This window comes from Cervus canadensis, chromosome 15, assembly GCF_019320065.1.
Source record: "Cervus canadensis isolate Bull #8, Minnesota chromosome 15, ASM1932006v1, whole genome shotgun sequence".
Taxonomy (NCBI): domain Eukaryota; kingdom Metazoa; phylum Chordata; class Mammalia; order Artiodactyla; family Cervidae; genus Cervus; species Cervus canadensis.
In genome coordinates this window covers 42254513-42276720 of record NC_057400.1, presented here as the reverse complement: position 1 = coordinate 42276720, position 22208 = coordinate 42254513, and the positions used below count along the sequence as shown (strand labels likewise).

General features: G+C 35.5%; 1 protein-coding gene across 1 annotated transcript in view; it reads left to right on the top strand.

Annotated features, from left to right (window-relative positions):
• The window catches only part of LOC122453705 (fibroblast activation protein alpha), an 80192-nt gene that overhangs the window by 18876 nt on the left and 39108 nt on the right, over window positions 1–22208 (top strand). Inside the window, exons 4-13 of the mRNA XM_043487824.1 lie at window positions 3907–4005; window positions 4957–5051; window positions 5974–6048; window positions 8477–8529; window positions 12346–12418; window positions 13115–13235; window positions 14131–14285; window positions 16215–16318; window positions 18129–18264; window positions 22000–22044. Coding sequence (XP_043343759.1) covers window positions 3907–4005; window positions 4957–5051; window positions 5974–6048; window positions 8477–8529; window positions 12346–12418; window positions 13115–13235; window positions 14131–14285; window positions 16215–16318; window positions 18129–18264; window positions 22000–22044 — 956 coding nt within the window. The remainder of the gene's footprint in view (window positions 1–3906; window positions 4006–4956; window positions 5052–5973; window positions 6049–8476; window positions 8530–12345; window positions 12419–13114; window positions 13236–14130; window positions 14286–16214; window positions 16319–18128; window positions 18265–21999; window positions 22045–22208) is intronic.

The window sequence follows — 22208 nt, the reverse complement described above, 5'->3', positions numbered from 1 at the left end:
CCAGTCTATGGCTTGACTTTTCATTCTATTAACAGTGTCTTTTGTAAAGTAGAAGTATTTTATTTTAATTAAGACCTATAGTAAGCAGGAATAGAAGGAACATACCTCAACATAATAAAAGCTATATATGACAAACCCACAGCAAGCATCACCCTCAATGGTGAAAAATTGAAAGCATTTCCCCTGAAATCAGGAACAAGACAAGGGTGCCCACTCTCACCGCTACTGTTCAACATAGTGTTGGAAGTTTTGGCCACAGCAATCAGAGCAGAAAAAGAAGTAAAAGGAATCCAGATAAGGAAAAAGAAGAAGTGAAACTCTCACTGTTTGCAGATGACATGATCCTCTATATAGAAAACCCTAAAGACTCTACCAGAAAATTACTAGAGCTAATCAATGAATATAGTAAAGTTGCAGGATATAAAATTAACACACAGAAATCCCTTGCATTCCTATATACTAACAATGAGAAAACAGAAAGAGAAATTAAGGAAACAATACCATTCACCATTGCAACAAAAAGAATAAAATACTTAGGAGTATATCTACCTAAAGAAACAAAAGACCTATACATAGAAAACTATAAAACACTGATGAAAGAAATCAAAGAGGACACAAACAGATGGAGAAACATACCGTGTTCATGGATTGGAAGAATCAATATTGTCAAAATGGCTATTCTACCCAAAGCAATCTATAGATTCAATGCAATCCCTATCAAGCTACCAACGGTATTTTTCACAGAACTAGACCAAAGAATTTCACAATTTGTATGGAAATACAAAAAACCTCGAATAGCCAAAGTAATCTTGAGAAAGAAGAATGGAACTGGAGGAATCAACCTGCCTGACTTCAGACTCTACTACAAAGCCACAGTCATCAAGACAGTATGGTACTGGCACAAAGACAGAAATATAGATCAATGGAACAAAATAGAAAGCCCAGAGATAAATCCACGAACCTATGGACACCTTATCTTTGACAAAGGAGGCAAGGATATACAATGGAAAAAAGACAACCTCTTTAACAAGTGGTGCTGGGAAAACTGGTCAACCACTTGTAAAAGAATGAAACTAGAACACTTTCTAACACCATACACAAAAATAAACTCAAAATGGATTAAAGATCTAAATGTAAGACCAGAAACTATAAAACTCCTAGAGGAGAACATAGGCAAAACACTCTCCGACATAAATCACAGCAAGATCCTCTATGACCCACCTCCCAGAATATTGGAAATAAAAGCAAAAATAAACAAATGGGACCTAATGAAACTTAAAAGCTTTTGCACTACAAAGGAAACTATAAGTAAGGTGAAAAGACAGCCCTCAGATTGGGAGAAAATAATAGCAAATGAAGAAACAGACAAAGGATTAATCTCAAAAATATACAAGCAACTCCTGCAGCTCAATTCCAGACAAATAAATGACCCAATCAAAAAATGGGCCAAAGAACTAAACAGACATTTCTCCAAAGAAGACATACAGATGGCTAACAAACACATGAAAAGATGCTCAACATCACTCATTATTAGAGAAATGCAAATCAAAACCACAATGAGGTACCATTACACGCCAGTCAGGATGGCTGCTATCCAAAAGTCTACAAGCAATAAATGCTGGAGAGGGTGTGGAGAAAAGGGAACCCTCTTACACTGTTGGTGGGAATGCAAACTAGTACAGCCGCTATGGAGAACAGTGTGGAGATTTCTTAAAAAACTGGAAATAGAACTGCCATATGACCCAGCAATCCCACTTCTGGGCATACACACTGAGGAAACCAGATCTGAAAGAGACACGTGCACCCCAATGTTCATTGCAGCACTGTTTATAATAGCCAGGACATGGAAGCAACCTAGATGCCCATCAGCAGATGAATGGATAAGGAAGCTGTGGTACATATACACCATGGAATTTTACTCAGCCGTCAAAAAGAATTCATTTGAACCAGTCCTAATGAGATGGATGAAACTGGAGCCCCTTATACAGAGTGAAGTAAGCCAGAAAGATAAAGAACATTACAGCATACTAACACATATATATGGAATTTAGAAAGATGGTAACGATAACCCTATATGCAAAACAGAAAAAGAGACACAGAAATACAGAACAGACTTTTGAACTCTGTGGGAGAATGTGAGGGTGGGATATTTCAAAAGAACAGCATGTATACTATCTATGGTGAAACAGATCACCAGCCCAGGTGGGATGCATGAGACAAGTGCTCCAGCCTGGTGCACTGGGAAGACCCAGAGGAATCGGGTGGAGAGGGAGGTGGGAGGGGGGATCGGGATGGGGAATAAGTGTAAATCCATGGCTGATTCATATCAATGTATGACAAAACCCACTGAAATGTTGTGAAGTAATTAGCCTCCAACTAATAAAAAAATTAAAAAAAAAAAAAAAAAAGGGCTGGAGAGATAGATCATCCCAGATCAGCTAGGGCCTATCATCCAGGCTAATGGTTTTCTTCTTTATCTTGAGAGTCTTAGAAATTTGTGGAAGGGTTTAGTAGGAAGATAAAGTTAAAGCTCATCTTTGACCGTTTTATTTTTATATGAGCAAATACCAGATTTGTATATCCTATTCAGGGTGTAGGACAGTTTCCTGTTTTGGTTCTATAAGTAATGGTCTGGAGAAGGGGTAAGGTAGGAGAAATGGAGAACAGAAATATGGATGTGAAGAAGGATTGGAGGTTGGTCACCATAGTTTCTCATGTAGCAGACCATTGTCAGGCTCTACAATGAATTTGGTCTGAGAATGAAACACATAATTGTCTTGGAGGGTTCAAATACACCTGAGTTTTGTTTGTGGTTTGTGAACTACTTTAGGTTAGTTTTTACATGGAAAACCTCTACTCTTGGAATTTCCAAAGTCAAATGTATAGATGATGTGATTTTCCTTTCTTCTGGTCTACTTTCTCTTTATAAAAATCCCTACCTTGGATAAGAAATTATCTGCATTCATTAATGTCTCTCTTGAGATGTCTGAAGGTAAGGATTCTGGTTGATGTTATCTGACCAATTGGGATGCTAAAATATATCATTTATAAGTTGATAGAAATTTAAGCCAAGCACATGTGAGGAACTGCAAAGAACTGCTTAAAAGGCTGAGTTTTTAGTCAAATGTACATGGGCTTCCCCTGTGGCTCAGTGGTGAAAAATCCACCAGGAGCTGCAGGAGATGTGGAGCCAATCCCTGGGTTGAGAAGATACCCTGGAGGAAGAAATGCAGCCCTACCCAGTATTTTTGCTTGGGGAACTCCATGACAGAGGAGCCTGGTTGGCTACAGTCCATGGGGTCTCCAAAGAGTGGGACGTGACTGAAGCAACTAAGCATGCATGGTCTGCAAGCTCAGTTTTGTAAGACCTGGAGTTGTTGGAGCCTCGTCTCATCTTCCTTCTTAAAAATCTCTGAAAGTTCTTCACTGCCTGAAGAATAATGTCCCTGCTGCTCAGCGTGGTCTCCTTCACACATCTCAAGTTTTTCCCACAACATGTTCCTTTCGGCCATCAAGCTACTTCTCTAAGCCTCATTAGCCTCTCTACAAAAAAGGAAATAATACTCATAGTCATTAGGACAAGAGTTAATGGGGCTGGTGGTAAAGAATGTGTGTGCCAGTGCAGGATACATGAGATGTGGGTTCAATCCCCGGGTCAGGAAGATCCCCTGAAGGAAGAAATGGCAACCTACTCCAGCATTCTTGTCAGGAGAATCCCATGGACAGAGAAGCCTAGTGGGCTGCAGTCCATAGGGTCACAAAGAGTAGGACACAATTGAGCATCTGAGCACACACACAAAAAACAAGGGTTTAGCAACGGCAGATCTTTTCTTTATATGGTATCTGAGAGATATCAGAGTTATTCATCTTCTTTTAAGTAATGATGTGTTTCCTCCTTTCCCAAAGTTCACAACTCTGAAGAGAGTACAACACGAGCACTCACACTGAAGGATATTTTAAATGGGACATTCTCTTATAAAACATTTTTTCCATATTGGATTTCAGGTAAGTGAATTATTTTTTGCATTTTTTTTAATGTGTGATTTTGGTGTTTTTAGTGCCAGCACATCTCTATTTGTAACATAAGCCACCTTAGTTGAAATGGATTAAAAGAGCAATTATTTAGATAAGTCAAGTGGCCACCAAAGCATTTTTGACAGAACTACTTGGACAGGATTTGCTCAATAATAATGATGCCAGTAGTAGTTTTAGCAGAACAGTAAAATCTGAGAATGCATTGTTAGAATAAGCTGAGCATAGGCTATAGATTTTCAGAACAGGAAACAAGCACCTATTTAAAAGAGGTCATGAGAATTTTACAATGAGAAATTCCATTGTTAATATAGATAATCTAAGAAATGAACAAATCCTACCCTGAAGACAAATCCTTTAAGGGCCATAAAATTGATATTTGCATATAGTTTTTCAAAATAGCGAGTTGTTAAATGAGTCTAATCAAACAAATGGTAAAAGAAACTAAATTGCCTACATTATAATTTATATCTAAAATGCCACTAAAAATTGAATATTTTTGTTTTCTCTTTAGAAAATAACATGCATATAAATAGGTTTTAAACTAAGTCAAAAACAGACTAAATGGAGTGTGTGTGTGTGTGTGTATTTGCAAAAGAAACATGCCATTTAAACTAGTTTATTCTCCTTGTAAAGCAGAGAAAATCCAAGTTTATTCCTAATCACCCTGAACTGGTAAAATAAGGCTTCTACTGACAAATACAGCATTTTTGTATAAAGTAGAGGAAAGCATCCTTTCCTCTCTTCCACCATCAACTTATTGTTTTTTTTTTCCAACTTATTTTAAATTTGACAAAGCAATGTGTACTGGACAGAAAGGGGGGAAAAAGTCTGTCTATAAAATAAGAGAGGTGTTTCTTTGTTATAAATGTATTTCTTGCTAAGGGAGATCATTTCAAGTTTTGTTTTCCTTCTTGTTTAAAGGACAAGAATATCTTCATCAATCTACAGATAATAATGTAGTATTTTATAATATTGAAACAGGAGAATCATATACCATTTTGAGTAATACCACCATGGTATGTATCCACCATCATCTTCCTCCTCAAAAACCTCTGCCAGCTCTTCACTGACCAAGGAGCAGAGTTCAAACTCGGAGTCCCTGATCTGGACCCAACTTGCCTTCTCAGCTGTCTCCCACCATATTTATCCTCCGATTCTCTCTTCTAGTCACATTAGGTTACTATACTTGCCTCCTCAATTACTAGCCTTTTCCTTCCTCTGTGGAACTGGTATCCCATGAGGTAAGAGGTACAAACTCAGTTCTTCTGGCCAGGCAAACTGAGTTCAGATCTTTGCTCTCATTTACTAGTTATGGGGCTGTGGGTGAGGTTCCACATTCTACCATCCTCATTGTGCCTCAGATTCTTCTGTAAAGTAGGAATAATAAAATACCACTTTGGGTTAGTATAAGAATTAAATACAGTAACATTTGAAAGTGCTTAGAACAGTGCTCAGTAAATGCTCAGTGACTAGTCCTATGGTACATATGCACATGTTGTTCTGTCCTAGGCCCTTGGACCTCCTACTTTCTCTACCCTCAATAGTCTACCAATCTTTTAGAGTCAAGCTTGGCTGATATTTCTCCTTCTCTGTGCAACAAATGATCCTCATTTGCATTTAATCACTTCTTCCTCAAAATTTTTGCAGTGTTGTTATTTACCTCTCTCTTATAAAACTGTCTAAATTATAATGTTATTTATTTACAAGTTTAATATCATAAGCCTCTTGAAATCACAAACTGTATCTTATTTATCATACTGTCATCCCTTAAAGTGTAGTAAATTTCTTTGTATATGGTAGGTATTACCTAAACTTTTAAAAAATTACTTTTAATGTATATATGGGAGTATATCAATGATATGATATTCTCTTAGAACTATAAATGTATATGGCTCTGTTATTTTTTCTGTTTTCTAATCAACTTCTTCATGATTTCAGAAAAGTGTGAATGCTTCAAATTATGGTTTATCACCTGATCGGCAATTTGCGTATCTAGAAAGTGATTATTCAAAGGTATTGATGATTTAATTTGGATTTGTCTGATTGTATCTCCTATTAACCCACAGACTGGTTTATAAAAGAGGGAACAAGAGTTTCTTTATCTCTAAATATTTGAGAAATTAATTCAATTCTAGTTCAATCCCCAAAGCATAACAGTAACATACAAATAATTCAGAATTTGGCATTCTTGTCTGGCTATCATAAAGTATTAAAAATTACTTTCATCCTGAGGGAAAAACTTACTGTGGGGGCACCGATATTCATCATAAAAATGTTATTTGGCATCATAAATCATTAGTTAATTCTCACAAATTTTAAACTTTTTGATATTTATTATTACTGAAAATGGAACTATCACAATGTAGCTTATTTAACTCACTTGCTCAAGCACAATAATATATAGTTAGTGGCTAGACAATGGTTTAATCTGTGTCTTTGAAAGCCTAGTGTAGTATAGCAGGATCCATTGCTGGACTGTTTAGCCTTACTTAATTTCCCCTTCCTGAATGAGGCTGTGAGGGAAGATAATCACCTTATTTTTTTCTACTTATACTGGCAAAAGAATTTATATCAAATTCAGCTTCTAATAATTACTTTGAGATCAAGAACCTTTTGTTTTAACTGCCATTTTTCATATTTAGTTGAGATGCAAAACTCCCTCAATGCAGAGAATGAAAAGTCAAGCCTGCCCCTCCCCATTGTTCAGACAGCTGATTATTTTCCAGTGGACCGGTCTTGGTCACCTGCAATCTTCAGAAGGACATGTTTCAATATGCTGGAGTTTCTTTGCAAAAAGTTTGACAGCGCTTTAAGGAATAAAATCCAAAATAATACTTGATTTCTTCACTTAACTATAGTACAGATGCATGTCAGGAAGCAAAAGTTAGAACTGGGCATGGAACAACAGACTGGTTTCAAATAGGGAAAGGAGTACATCAAGGTTGTATATTGTCACCCTGCTTATTTAACTTATATGCAGAGTACATCATGAGAAATGCTGGGCTGGATGAAGCACAAGCTGGAATCAAGATTGCTGGGAGAAATATCAATAACCTCAGATATGCAGATGACCCCACCCTTATGGCTGAAAGCAAAGAACTAAAGAGCCTCTTGATGAAAGTGAAAGAGGAGAGTGAAAAAGTTGGCTTAAAACTCAACATTCAGAAAACTAAACTCATAGCATCTGGTCCCATCACTTCATGGCAAATAGATGGGGAAACAATGGAAACAGTGACAGACTTTATTTTCATGGACTCCAGAATCACTGCAGTTGGTGACTGCAGCCATGAAATTAAAAGATGTTTGCTCCTTGGAAGAAAAGTTATGACCAACCTAGATAACATATTAAAAAGCAGAGACATTATTTTGCCAACAGAGGTCCATCTAGTCAAAGCTATGGTTTTTCCAGTGGTCATGTAAGGAGGTGAGAGTTGAACCATAAAGAAAGCTGAGCACCCAAGAATTGATGCTTTTGCTGTGGTGTTGGAGAAGACTCTTGAGAGTCCCTTGGACTACAAGGAGATCCAACCAGTCATTCCTAAAGGAAATCAGCCCTGAATATTCATAGGAAGGACTGATGCTGAAGCTGAAACTCCAATAATTTGGCCACCTGATATGAGGAACTGACTCATTTGAAAGGACCCTGATGCTGGGAAAGATTGAAGGCGGGAGGAGAAGGGGATGACAGAGGATGAGATGGTTGGATGGCATCACTGATTCAATGGACATGAGTTTGAGTAAACTCCGGGAGTTGGTGGTGGCCAGGGAGGCCTGGCGTGCTGCAGTCCATGGGGTCACAAAGAGTCAGACATGACTGAGCAACTGAACTGAACTGAACTGAACAGTACAGATAAACAATGAAAAAAAGAGCAGTTTTTTTGTTTTGTTTTGTTTTTTCTGGAGGAATTACAAGCTGTATATCTCTTATTTATTTTTTCAATATCTATTATTTAAAACAAAAAACTATGCTCAAAAAAAAGCAAGCATTTTACAAAAAAACTATATGATGGATAAAATTAGCTTTATCCAGTTTTATAGGATATTATAATAATTACTCAGGTACAGGGTAATCCTTACAGGACTTGGAAATTGTAGTGATTTTACTTCAATCAAGGTTAAGTAGAAAGGGAACAATTTTTAGAATAGAGTGTGTTAGAGGAAAGCTTTTTATATTAAGAAATGTCTTTGGATATACTTTTTATGGAGTAAGGGTTGAATCACTGCTGAGATTAGTTCTGGAATTTGGATGAACAGCACAGAAGTCCACAGTAAAACTCTTTAAATGACACTCATTTGGAATTGAAACATCACTTTCCTAGTGCTTTGTGAAAACAGTTCTTTTATAATTCTGAACCTTGAACTGAGTGATCTATGATTCTACCTTATTGACCTGAGCCTCTTGTGAATCATAATTTGTCTTTGCCTCTTTTCTTCCTGACAGCTTTGGAGATACTCTTACACAGCAACATATCACATCTACGACCTTACAAACGGGTAAAATGTCATGTCTTTTTGTTAACACAACTTCAATCTCATACAGAGCCTCCAGACTCTAATTTGAGAATGACTGTGTTATCTTATTTCTAATCTTAGTTTCTTACGTTTTTATAATAAACATATACCCATGCAACTTAAGAAATTCAAAGAAATACTTCCTTGGAATATTCACCTGTTTTTATTTGACTGATATCTTACATTTTTATACAAAACATAGTTCTTATACAAAACATAGTTTTGTTTTTCCTACTTTTGAACACCTAATTATAAATTTTTAATTTATGAAAGTAAACATTATCTGTAAAAGTACCAAAAATGCATGGGAATGATGCACAGTGTTGGGGAGAGGGGCTCCTTCAATGGAAGGAAGCAGAAGGGAGGGAAATGTAGCATTTAATCTAAATTTATTTAATATTATGCTAATTGTTTTTAAATGTAAAATGTTAATATTTTTAATTTAGATGACTAAGTTATCATCTATTATATTATTTTCTGTATCTCTGTGTTTAATTTTTTGAAATATTTACAGCTTAAAAAAAAATTAAAAGAGTGAGTAGGTAGGCAGAAGGCTGAGGGAGAGAATTTCTGACAGAAGCAACAACATGAAAGACCTAAAAAGGAAGGGAGAGCACAGAGTGTTCAGGAAATTCAAAGTAGGTCAGTTGAGTTGAAATTGGAGGAGGGCATGCTTACTAACAGGAGGTGGTGTAAGGTTGGGAAGGAATTGAGGCCAGAAATCACGCACCAAATAATAATAAGGAAAGTTTAGTTCTCATCCTGATGACAATAGGGAATCACTGAATGGTTTTAAATGGGAAATGACATGATCAGATTTGCACTTAAGAAAAATCACTCTAAATATGGACAATGAATTGGTTTAGTTACTCATCTTAATGTGATATCCTATTTGCTGTTATATAAAAAGGAAGATAATTATATGGCTTGAAAAGGTATTAAAAATCTTACAGTCTATTTCCCCTTTTGTCCAGTAAAAGCACAAAAATTTAAAGACAACTATATTTCTACTTCTATTAAATTCTTTCTACTTCTTTCAGAAAAGAATAACTCTGATCTTCTTAAACTGTCAAGTTAAGAAATAGGATCTGCTGTATAATGTAGACTCTAAATCCATCCAATACACTCTGAGTCTTTTCCCCTGTATCCACATTGTTACCAAAGTCAAGAAATGTTTATTGAGCAGCTCTTATGTGGGCTTCCCCAATGATTCAGTAGGTAAAGAATCTGCCTACAATGCGGGAGACAGAGGAGTCAGTCCCTGGGTGGGGAAGATCCCCGGGGTAAGGAAATGGTAACCCACTCCAGTATTCTTGCCTGGAAAATCCTATGGACAGAGGAGTCTGGTGAGCTACAGTTCAAAGGGTCGTAAAGGATCAGACGCAAGTGAGCTCAAGCACAGACAGACATATGATGGGGAGACACAAATGAGTCTGAGGTGGCAACCCTATTCTCAAAATCTTTAGACTAGTGAGGTGGAAACCTTACCCTTTCAGTAGAATTTCTCAAGGCTTTAATCATTTCCTTGTTTTTCTTTTAATCATTTTTAAATTCTCCAAGTCCTATCTCTGTGGAGGTTCACCAAATTAAATTACATTCCAAAAGATGACAATACTAGTTTTTTAATCATGGTTTCTATAAACTTCATGGCCTAGAAGCATTTTAAATATTTAGCTTTTGTGCAGTGAATTTAATCAAACCACTGTTTTGTTTGTTTTCCTGCACAACTATCTAATTTGCCAGATTGTTTTTTGGTCAGGTAAATACACCATAATTTAAGGAGTGAAGAATGACAAATTTGTTGAAATTTAAGGCAAGACTGAATATCACTCATTCCAAGGCTTCTATGTGCCTCTGTATTTTATTTTAAAAAATCTACCTTAGAGAAGATGAGGATAGTTCTGGTTTCCAGCAAGGGAAGGGTAACTGAGGAGATGAAAGCCTTTGTAAAGAACCCTGCTCCATTTTCTATCATACGGTATATATCTATCATACTGTATATATATACGGTATATATCAAAACAGATAATGGCAGCTACGGTGGCTTGCCAGCCATGAAGAGACTGTGGGCTGAGATTTTCAGCTTGTCTGCATGATTGCATAGATGATTCCATGGGATATGGAAACCTAAAGCAATGTTATGATGTCAAGGTAACATGGACACTGATTTGAGACACAGCAGTAAATTGGGGTGAATGTCTTCTCTTCTGGGACATTCTTTTTCCTCTGCTCTCCTATGTTGATCTGTTCCGAACATTCTAGTGGCCTGGTGCTCATAAAATGCCTTCTACAATCAGGTTTCCCACTGCAACACCAACATTCTTCCTCTGTGGCCATCACTTTTTCTACAATCAAAGTTGATCTGTCCAGTGCCATGTTCCCTCATTGTTTGCTAGGCCGCGACATACTTTATGTTTGCTAGGCTGCATCATACTTTGTGATGTAATAAGTTAAATCAAGGTTACATGTGTTCACAAGTGTCCAAACTTTAAAATGATGGGAGAAGTAGAAATAGCAAGCCTATGTCAGGTTGGAGAGATGTTTTTGGAGGGGGCAAACAAGGAGTTTTCCTTCAGGTGCCTCACATTATGCCTTGGAGGCAGGTCTTGTTTTGCATCTCCACACAAGCATTCTTGATGAAACTATTCATTTCGTCTTCAAGAAGATAATAGTCAAAATTTAAACAAGACATGCTATTACTCTTTAACACTTATAAAAGTCTGAACACATTCTTGCTGAAGAACTACAAAATCTCCATGGTGCAAATCAGTCAATTGAGTATTTGCAGGGTGACTTGAAGCATCAAAGTGAGATTTTCGGCGAATAGCATATTTGAAATTGGGCTTCCCAGGTGGCGCTAGTGGGAAAGAACCCGCCTGCCAATGCCGGAGACATAAGAGATTCGGGTTTGATCCTTGGGTTGAGAATATCCCCTGAAGGACAGCATGGAAACCCACTCCAGTATTCTTGCCTGGAGAATCCCATGGACAGATGGAGGCTGGCAGGCTACAGTCCATAGGGTCACAAAGAATCAGACATGACTAAAGCGACTTAGCACACAAGCATGCATATTTGAAATTTCCCCATGGGTGGAGGACTTTCAAGCTTAAGGCATACTGCCCAGTATATGATCTGTTTTTCAGTTTAGCTTGAGATCAGATGTTCCTTTCCTTTTCTGATTTCAAGTCAGATCCCGGGGGAGATTGTCAAATGGCATCTTATTTTCAAAAATTTGAAATGCATATGCATTCACAGGGATGGGGGTTGTGAATGAAAATGTGGAAGAGTACATATTAAACTTTAGCACAATTATAGAATTTCAGAGCTGGATGTATCTTTAGCGACCATTTCAGCCTGGTGTGTACAAATTTTACAGTTCTGAGGGTTAAGAGACTTGGGTTTAATGAGGGGTCTGCCAAGAACTAGCAATATTATTTTTTAAAAGTCCTATCATTTCTCTAATCTCAAGTTTATTTGCACAAGACTAGGGACATTCAATAAGATAATTTCTAGAGGTATTTCCACTTAGTCTATAAACATTTAATCCATTCACCTCAGTATAAAAGGTCAGAAAACTGAGATCCAGAGACATTAAATGACCTGTGAACTAGTGAAGACCTGCAACTACCATCCCATGTCTTCTGTCTCATGTTATATCACATTCTTTCTATTAGATTTGCAGAAGCACAGATGATGATGCATTATTTTTATTTTTTTAAATTTTTTAATTTTTATACCTATTATTTGCCCTGAACTGCAAAGTTCATTTATTTGTTTATTTTCTTTCTTTTCTTCTAGGGAGTTTATAAGAAGAAATGAGCTTCCTCGTCCAATTCAGTATTTATGCTGGTCGCCTGTTGGGAGTAAATTAGTAAGTGTTTAAATTATAGAAGTGTTTAATCATTTAAATAAAAGAGGAGCCATTTGATTTTGGCCTTTGTTAAATTTCCCTGCCTGAAAAAAAATACATTTATGACTATTTTAAGTGGTTAAAAATGGGAAGAGTTTAGATAAATTGAAACCCATCTGAGAATTCCGCAAAATCTCAAGCTCATGGATAGACTTCTTTAAATATCGCAGTCAAAAACTTTATCCTCATACTCAGCCAGAATGCGTTGTGCCAGAAAGCTCAGGAAAAATATGGTTTTCACAAGTTTCCCAGACTAGCTTCAGACAACATGAAATTTTGTCCAAGCTCTTATTTAAGGACTCTAAATAAAGATTAGATCTGGCTAGCTATTAATATTCAGAGATTTATTTGACTTTCTGTTAATATACACAATTATTTACTTAGGTAATAAAAGCAACTAATATAATAGCAAACTTTATTCTTTATTTAATATATAGACTTTAAAATCATAACTTTTATATGTTAAAAATCATAATGTTAATGTGAGTTGTTTGGTATTTTTTGACCTGTTAAAATGGTATCTTAGTTGTGAGTCTTTTCATATCTGGATTATCACTCTTTTTAAAAGTATTAGGTGAATAATTAACATAAATATGCAAACTTTATTGTGTTTCTTATGAAATTTCTCCTTATTAACTAACTTACCACCACTTCTAGGCATATGTCTATCAAAACAATATCTATCTGAAACAAAGACCAGAAGACCCACCTTTTCAAATAACATATAATGGAAAAGAAAATAAAATATTTAATGGAATCCCAGACTGGGTTTATGAAGGTACGTTGTATTCTTTTTCTTCTGCTGCTGTTAGGCTTTTAATTGAAAATAATCACACGCATTTAGTAACATTTAGATGAGTGGTATGTTACTGTGATGAGGGTGGCATTTCTGAAAGCTGTTATCAGGTTATGAACAGGACGTGCATATTCTGAAAGAACAAAATCTTGTTATCAGACTGGTGGAATTTATTTTCATGAGCATTATAAAGCAGTAGCAGTAATTTATATTCTAAGAAGTATATGGTCCTTAGATGCTGTGTGAGTATATTTTCTCAGGTTTATTTTTTCTTGCAAAATAAACCTTTTATCCAAAACTAAACAGCTGTCTATATTATTGTGCAGGAAGATACTCTTAGTTCTTAATGCAGTCATTAATTTTGTCCTCTTTCTTAGCTCATGTAGGATCCAGGACTTAACTGGACTTTAAAAGTTCTTCTAGTCCTTGCCTTTTTAAAAATATATGTATATAACTAAATTAACCGGTTTTTTTTTTTTTTAATTCCCAGAACAGAAAGTTAACTTTCAAATTTATGTTGCTTTGTAGTATAAGCATGGTTTTCCTTGTCTTGGCTACTTTAGATGACTGTAAAGAAGCTCCCCCCGACGGGAAAATTAATTATTGTTGAGATTTTATTTTAAAAAATACATTCCTGATTAATGTCAATTCCCCAGTAGATTAATTGATGTTTGATATGAGGTATAAGGTTAAACTACTCATCTATACCCAGATTATTCATCTTTTGGTAACCAAAACATGGAATATACCACATCCACATTAAAGAAGTTATTTCAGTTAATAAATGGCTATATACAATGTATTTTGAAGTATTTACAATTATTTTGAGTAAGCCGTCTTAGAAACTAATAATAATATGCTAGTATTTATTTTTCAGAGGAAATGCTTGCTACAAAATATGCTCTCTGGTGGTCTCCTAATGGAAAATTTTTGGCGTATGCAGAATTTAATGACACAGAGATACCAGTTATTGCCTATTCCTATTATGGTGATGAACAATATCCTAGAACAATAAATATTCCATACCCAAAGGTATGTGGGATACTTTTAGCAGATACTTCCATTTCCCTGCTGTCAAAATGAGCAACCAATACCGTGAATAGAGGTGGAATCAACAAGTTTGGAGAGCTGCTTATCCTTGTGCATTGTAAGGCAAACATTGTACTGTGCTCTATTATTTATGTGGACATCTGTTGCTTTGGACATCTGGTTGTGCTGGATGAAGTAGTCTTTGCAAAATCCATTGCAGTCTTTGAAAAACATATGGTCTAGATCATGGAGGAAAAACAAGCTTAACTTAATTTTAATTTTTTTCTTACTTCATGCTCCAAATTCAGGGTAAAGTTCTGTTTTGCAATTCCTTTTGAATTCTGATCTAAATGCAAACTAGAATGGGAAATTAAGACTTTGAATGTGATGTTCCTGTCAGGTCAAAGCAAGTAGGAGTTATGGTCTTTTTTGGACGTTTATGGTAGTTTAAGTTTATGAGCCTAGGTTCTTCTTTGAGCGAATTAGACATGCTGTGAACCAATGTTTCTTACATAAACATTCTAAAATTCTTAGCTTATGTACTTCACATGCAGTCCCATGTCTCAAGAGAGGCCTCCTGAAAATAAAAGGCCTCATGAAAATAGATTCCACCAGAATGGCCATGTCACGGTGGAGAAATGTCATATTCTGAGTTAATTTAGAAAAGAAATCTGAAAGATCAAATCACAAATTCTCCTCTGGCACAAGGAGTAGAAATGATTTCAGAATGTAATTCTTTATTCTTAAGTCACTATTGTTTTTCCTTGCCAAAGGGAACCCTGTTATGGAGGTCCCTATATGTGACAAAGATGGGAAGGACACGCATAGACACAAGTGGATTCTGAAGCAAGTCAAAGTGGCCATAGTGAGAGAAATAGAAATTCCAAATAGTCTAAAATTTATATTAAAAATCATATGAGAAAGGAAATGAGTATGGGAGAGGGTGTCTGTTTAGGTAGAAGATCCTCAAATGTTGTGTATTAAGTCCGAAAGCTGGAGGTATTTGGAAGTGAGAGGTGTGATCCTTGGAACCCAAAAGATGGAAAAGAACTTGGATATTTAGAAGGTTGTATGGAGCAGGAAGAGATGAAGAAACCCAGAAGTGAGGAGTAATTCACACTGACAGAGAAGTCAGGACCCAAATTCTTCTGTTTCTTTGAAGCTGAAGCTGCTGAACATCTGACACTGGACTAAGAAGTGAGGCAGCTATATATATAGCCTACATGCCTAATTTTTGTGGATTTAAATTATTTGACAATTTTAAGATTCTCTTTTTCTGTGCTAAAATAACAGAACTCTAAGAAGATATATGAGCATGAACTACACTGTCATGTAAACCTAGGGCATATACTAAGGCAAAAGCACAAAGCAAGAACAGTGTAAATCACATGACATTTTATTTTGAGGTGGAATTTCCCTAATTTCGGGGCATTGAAAGCAGTAATAATTTAAGCAGCTAGTAGACTGTTTGGTAATTGTCCTAGATCAAATTACAAGGTAAAAGCAAAATCTATCTTTCATTATTTATTCTTTATACTCCCTTCCCCACATCAAGCTCCCTCTGCACTCCCCTTGGCACATGGAGAAATATTATTACAATTATCCTAATAACAATAATAATAGTGCAAACTATCTGTATTAAAAGTCAGAGAAGAGAGTATCGATTATGGAACTGCATTTTTAAATCCCTAATAGTTTTCCCTATGAATTAAAGCTCCCGCTAATCACTAAGAGTATGTATTTTCACTCTGGTTGCACAATATTTGTAATTACACTGCAATGAAATTTGTAAACATTATAATTAGAATGTTTTCAACAGTAATATATCTAACAATTATTAGCTTATAAAAATATGCCTAAATTCCAAAAGTGTCTCTAAAATGTTGGTGATAATGAGAATTTTGTGTTTATCTATCTCCGCTTTCTTCACAGGCTGGAGCTAAGAATCCTTTTGTTCGGATCTTTATCATTGACGCCACTTACCCTGAGCATGTAGGTCCCAGAGAAGTGCCAGTACCAGCAATGATAGCCTCAAGGTATATTCATCTCTGATGCTCCCCACCTTTCAAACTGAATTTTAGCACTGCAATTTCTTCATCAGGGTTTACATTTCTTTTCTAGCGAGTTTGCAATGACTATGCTACAACAAAAATAAATAAATAAATAAATTAGTATTCCAAGCTAAATACATAGCAAAATTAAAATTCACAAATAATTTTTTTAAATTGATGTGAACATACTAACCCTTTTTACACATATAAAAATGACCAGAGTACTCAGTCTAAATGCTACTTCCCTTGAGTGTGTGAGTGTAAGCTAGGGACAAACAAGGAGATAGTAAAATTCATGCATGCTCTCAACCTGGCTTCCTTCAAGTTTGGCCTACTTTTTCCCAGCATTTGCGGATCATGCTTATTATATGTGCATGGCAAACAGGAGATAAGCCAAACCCCTCCAAATATTAGTGTTTTTCACTAGGATGCAGTCTATTTGAATTGATCTGGTTGTAGCATTATCTGTTTGTGGATGAACTGCAGGCAGACCTGGACAGAAGCATTTTCATTTCTGTGAAAGGTACCAGCATGGTACCCATTGAGATCTTGTCTGATTAATCCTGGTCATTCTGGTTGATATGGAAAAAGGGGAGGGGTCCATAAGCCCTGCCTGGCTGGCCTCCTTACTCCTTCCCACATCCTCTCAGAACAAGGCTTGACTCCTCTTCTCCTGCCTCAGGAAGGAAGGTCAGCCAGGGCCAGATGATTGATTAATAGGAAAAAACACCTCATCAGAGGCCTCTGCCGGACTTTGCCAAGGTGAATGTGCTCTCGGATAATAAAAAATTCTTTTTTATTTTTCAATTATCCATTATTCCCCACCTAATCTAGTTGATGAAGACTGGACTAAATATATCTGATTTTTTATGTATCATTCTCTTCAAGAGGCAAGCAGAATGAAAGAAAGCATCATTTGAGCATCTGTAATACACTAATAATACAGTAATAATATCTAACATTTTTTGAGCACTCACTCTGTTGTATGTATAGATTGTAAGTACTTTAAGCATTCTTAGTAAATCTTCACAGCAACCTTTCATACTGGTAATGTTATTATTCCCATATTATATAGAAACAGAGGCACAGACATGTTAGTCAAGGTGGTATAACTAGTAGGAGATAAAGCCAGACTCTGAACCAGAGATCCCTTGTAGCTCTGTGATTCCTTTTACAACAAGGTCCAACATTTTGTGGTTCATTTACATTGTTGTTCTCTACACGTTCACCCTCAGAGCCAAGTAATCATTGCTTCCTTTCACTGATATCCGCTTTGTGCCAAGGGCTGTTTGAGTTACTTTGCACACACTCTCTCTGGTTATTATACTAACCCAAATTTCAACCCCTGACCTGCAGCTAAAACTCAGCTTCCAACACAAACCTGCCTGGAAAGAAAGATGGTCTTTTACCCGCTTAACTCTCTTTTAATTAGTTAAAAAGTGAAAACTTGAGTTCAGCTATGGAAAAATAGGCAATTTAATGCTTTTTGTCCTCTAGGTCGGCCAGTAACTTTGGCCTTGTGTCTTAATTTTTTTCCTAAGATATTAAAATCCCAACTGGGGAGAAAACTCAATTATAAAATAATTCTATTAGATCAGTGAACTCTTGTATATTCTCTAAAAGTCAGCAGGTATATTCAAATTTTTTAATGTTTAAAAGAATATTTTGCCTTCCTTACCTGTAGCCTAAGTGTTTCAGAATAATAAAATATGTCCTTTAGAAAACACAAATTAAGAAATTATTTGAATGTGATATTGATTTATAGTTGTGACTTTCTGTTTTGATTTGTTTGCAGTGATTATTATTTCAGTTGGCTCACATGGGTTACTGATGATCGAATATGTTTGCAGTGGCTAAAACGAATCCAAAATGTTTCAGTCTTGTCTACATGTGATTTCAGGGAAGACTGGCAGACATGGAACTGTCCAAAGGTATGTCGTATTAAAACCACAGAGGTGTATTTCTGAAGATAAAAGTACAAGAGTGGGGACTTATCTATAGCTAACAAATATGTGTATATATACATATATATAGAATTACTGCATTTAACTCCTGATTGCTTTGCAAAAAACACTATTTGAAGGTTCATTATTTTTATTAAACAAGTAAGATACCTTTTGTTTTCTCGAATGACTTTAGCATTGAAACTGAATAGAGAAAAAGATTAAATGACAATGCCATGCTGGGAAAATCAGGTATCTGGTTTTAAATTAGGATGGAAGTCCATCCTTTTGAGATTATAAAATTGTCAGTCCAGAAAAGCAAAATAATGATGATGAAAACATAAGATGGATCCATTAAAGAAGTAGATATGTTCTACTCAAAAGAATTAGAGAAAAATGCAAACGGTGATGTTTGCTTTTGCAAAATGCAAACATTCTATTCAATGTCAAAACTGAAAAATAAGAATTCCAAAGTAAACAAATATTATTAAAGGAAAGCCAAATGCTTCTATTTGAAAATCAAAAGTAGGTAACTGAGAATGATATGAAACAGATTTAATTATCCTGCTATCCTGTTATCTTTGCAGAGTGCTCAATACTGTGCTAATTTTAGGGAGAAAAAACTTAAAAAACTAGGCACAGATTTATTGTTGAGTTTTAATTGTTTTTATTGCTCAAATCCAAACATAATCTGTTGAATTAATGAGTCAGAAAGCTACTTCTCCAATCAGAAAGCTTCAAAATAGGCCTGTTCATAAGTACTCATATTAGAGACTAAGAAACACAAAATGTTTTCTTTAAATAGGAAATTTGATGGGTACATTTCATGAGACATCTAATTATGAAGAAATGTTTCATTAAACCAAATATAGAATAAACCTATTTTATAAAGTAAGAAAAAAAGCACAGAGCAATCAAAGTTAAACACTAAATTCCATCTAGAAATTAGGACATTATGTTTTGCAAGAAAAAAGTCATATGAATCTGTTTGGAAATATATCAGGACTATAATAGTCAACATTACTCAGACTAAAAATATTTTTAAATCACTACTGTGTCTGTAAGAAGCTTGACTAATATTGATGGAATATGCTAGAAGTTTATTTTTATCTTATTTATGTTTTGATATACAAAGCAGGAAGATTTTTGGCATTAATGCAGTGTCATAGGCAAAAAGAAAAGATAGAATAAATTTAATTTTTCTAGTTAAATAGAAACAATTGGGTGAATATATTGTTAATGTCTTCATTGAATCTCAATACTAGGAATTATTGATTTAATTATATTAGTTTATAAGACTGGTCACTTAGATAAAATTTTTAGCTTTTAAAACTAGGCATTTAAAACTATAATTGCTTTGGAATTTGAATTTCTAATTTATCAAATCTGAGACAACTTAATCCAAACTGACAGAACGTATAAGATGCTCATTCAATGAGACGTGGAATTCCCTGGAATATAAACTTTAGTTTTATGGCCAAAATCAGTGATTAAGTTTAGAATACCAGGTTTGAATAACCTTAAAATTTCAAAACAACTGCAGTTTCGAAATAGTCTGGTAAGTACATGGAACATATTTTTCAGATTTAAGAACAACAGAGATGAATTTTCCAGTAACCACACTTATGACTGATGTGTGTGTGTGTGTGTTTAGTTTTGAAAACAAACAACATTTAAGGTTAAGAGACTTGGCAACACTTTATTCATGTTGGGAGTCATACCCAAAATAAAGAAGCAAAGGAAACTGGCAATAATTACTTGTAATATAACTGTATTAATAAATTTGTAGTTTGGAGGAGGAACATCCTTCATAATGTTATTCTCTGCAAGAGAATTAAAGTTAATTTTATATAATAGCTAGAAATCATGAATAAAAACATTTCACTCTATTAAGTCTTATCTTGTTTTTTTCTGAAACACCAGCCTATCCCTATAAGAGAAAATCCAAACTATGCTTTTAAAATTTATTATTCCTTTGCTTTTTATTACTATATACTCTCTCATGGTTCTCTTTCTAGTTTACTGTTTCTTTCTAGCTCTTCCTCTCTAGAAATCTTATTATTCTCCAAGTTAATGCATTTGCAAGATAGGCCATCTGCTGTAACAATAACAACAGTAAAACCCTTCCAAAAGTTCAGCGGGTTAATACAATAGGCTTGCACATTCATGTAACAATCTAGTAGTGAGTCTGGGTAAGTGGGAAACAGTGAGGGTGAGGGATGGGTGCTCTGCTCCACAGGGTCATTCAGGAACCCAGGTTGATAACATCTCTACTGTCTTCATCCAGTAACTTCTAAGGATACTCCAAGGTTATTCAAACCTGGTCATCAACATCCAGCTAGGGAGTGAAAATAGAATGGAGGATATGTATGAAAGGGTTTTATAGGTTTGATATAGAAGTAGCACAAGTTACTTTGCTCAAAAGCTATGGGTTAGAACTTACACATGACCACATCCAGGTGGATGGGGCCCTGGGAAATGTAGCCTACCTCAAGTCCTAGCAAAACCAGGAAATAAATGATTGCTAATTATCCTAGTCTCTATCCCAACACTGTGTTACTCTCCTAGGTGATTTTTATCTAATACAGGAAAGTTTCAATTACCACTTGCCCCACAAATTCATTCTGAGGATTTGAACTTTTATGTATCTCTGCTACATCGGCTCTACCCCACCATCACTACCACTACCTAGATATGGGTCTTCAGCATCTTTTTTCCAAACATTACAATGTCGTTATTTAGTCACTAAGTCATGTCTGAATTTTTTTGCGATTCCAAAGACTGTAACCCGCCAGGCTCATCTGTCCATAGGATTCTCCAGGCAAGAACATTGGAGCGGGTTGCCATTTCCTTCTCCAGGGGATCTTACTGACCCAGGGATCAAATCTACATCTCCTGCATTGCGGGCTGATTTTTTACTGCTGAGCCTCCAGGGAAGCCTCCCACTATGTTACCCACTTCTTATCTATTCTCTGTATCATGTTCACAATTATATTTTTCAAATTGTGATTTGAAAACTTTCAAAGGATTTATCATCCACAGGAGAAATCCAAATTTCCTGGTTGTGGCATAAAATTTTCTCCAAGATTTTGCTGATGCCCCTACATTCTCCCTTATTTTCTAATTCTTTCCCACAGCCAGCCCCCACTCAGCCATACTAAGCCACCTGTGGTTTTCTAAACTAGCCTCATCTCTATGCTATTTATTCCATCTAGAATATTTTTCATTTAACTGTTTATAAAATTTATTCATTTTTAGGCTTATTATTTGTTCAATAAAGGATTTATTGTACTATCCTCAAGTACATACCAAAAATAAGATTCAGTGCAAATTTTAAGATTTCTAGGTACTTTATAAGATTGAGAAAAGAAAAAAAAATTAAACTCCACTGGGAAATACCTTTTTACCTACATGACAACAGTTTGGTTTGTGGTAGGTCTCCACAGATATTTTCTTAATTCCAGTCACTGACTTATGGAAAATTTAACCAGAATTATGAATGATTTGCAATAAGATGCAGCGCTCAGATCATCCTTATGTAGGCAATAGTGATGTTGTATAAGATCTTGAATATAGTCATCTTCAACTCAAGTGTGTAGTTGGTTGACTAACAGTAGTTCACTCTGACCAGGCAGCTTAACTTGTTCAAATGTCCAGATTATATTTAGGAAAAACTGTCCTCTTAATACTATGTTTCATTTGATCTTTTTTTTTTTCTCTTAGACTCAGGAGCATATAGAAGAAAGCAGAACTGGATGGGCTGGTGGAGTATGATTGCTATCTTTTCCTTATCTTTTAATGAAATTCTCAGCTATTAAAGGACTATTTGAAATGTATCCAAACTGGCATTTTATAGAAAAATAACAAGGTAAAAAACACAAAGGTAGTGATCCCTTCAGCAATTTTGTGCCAGACAATTTTAATGTCCATAT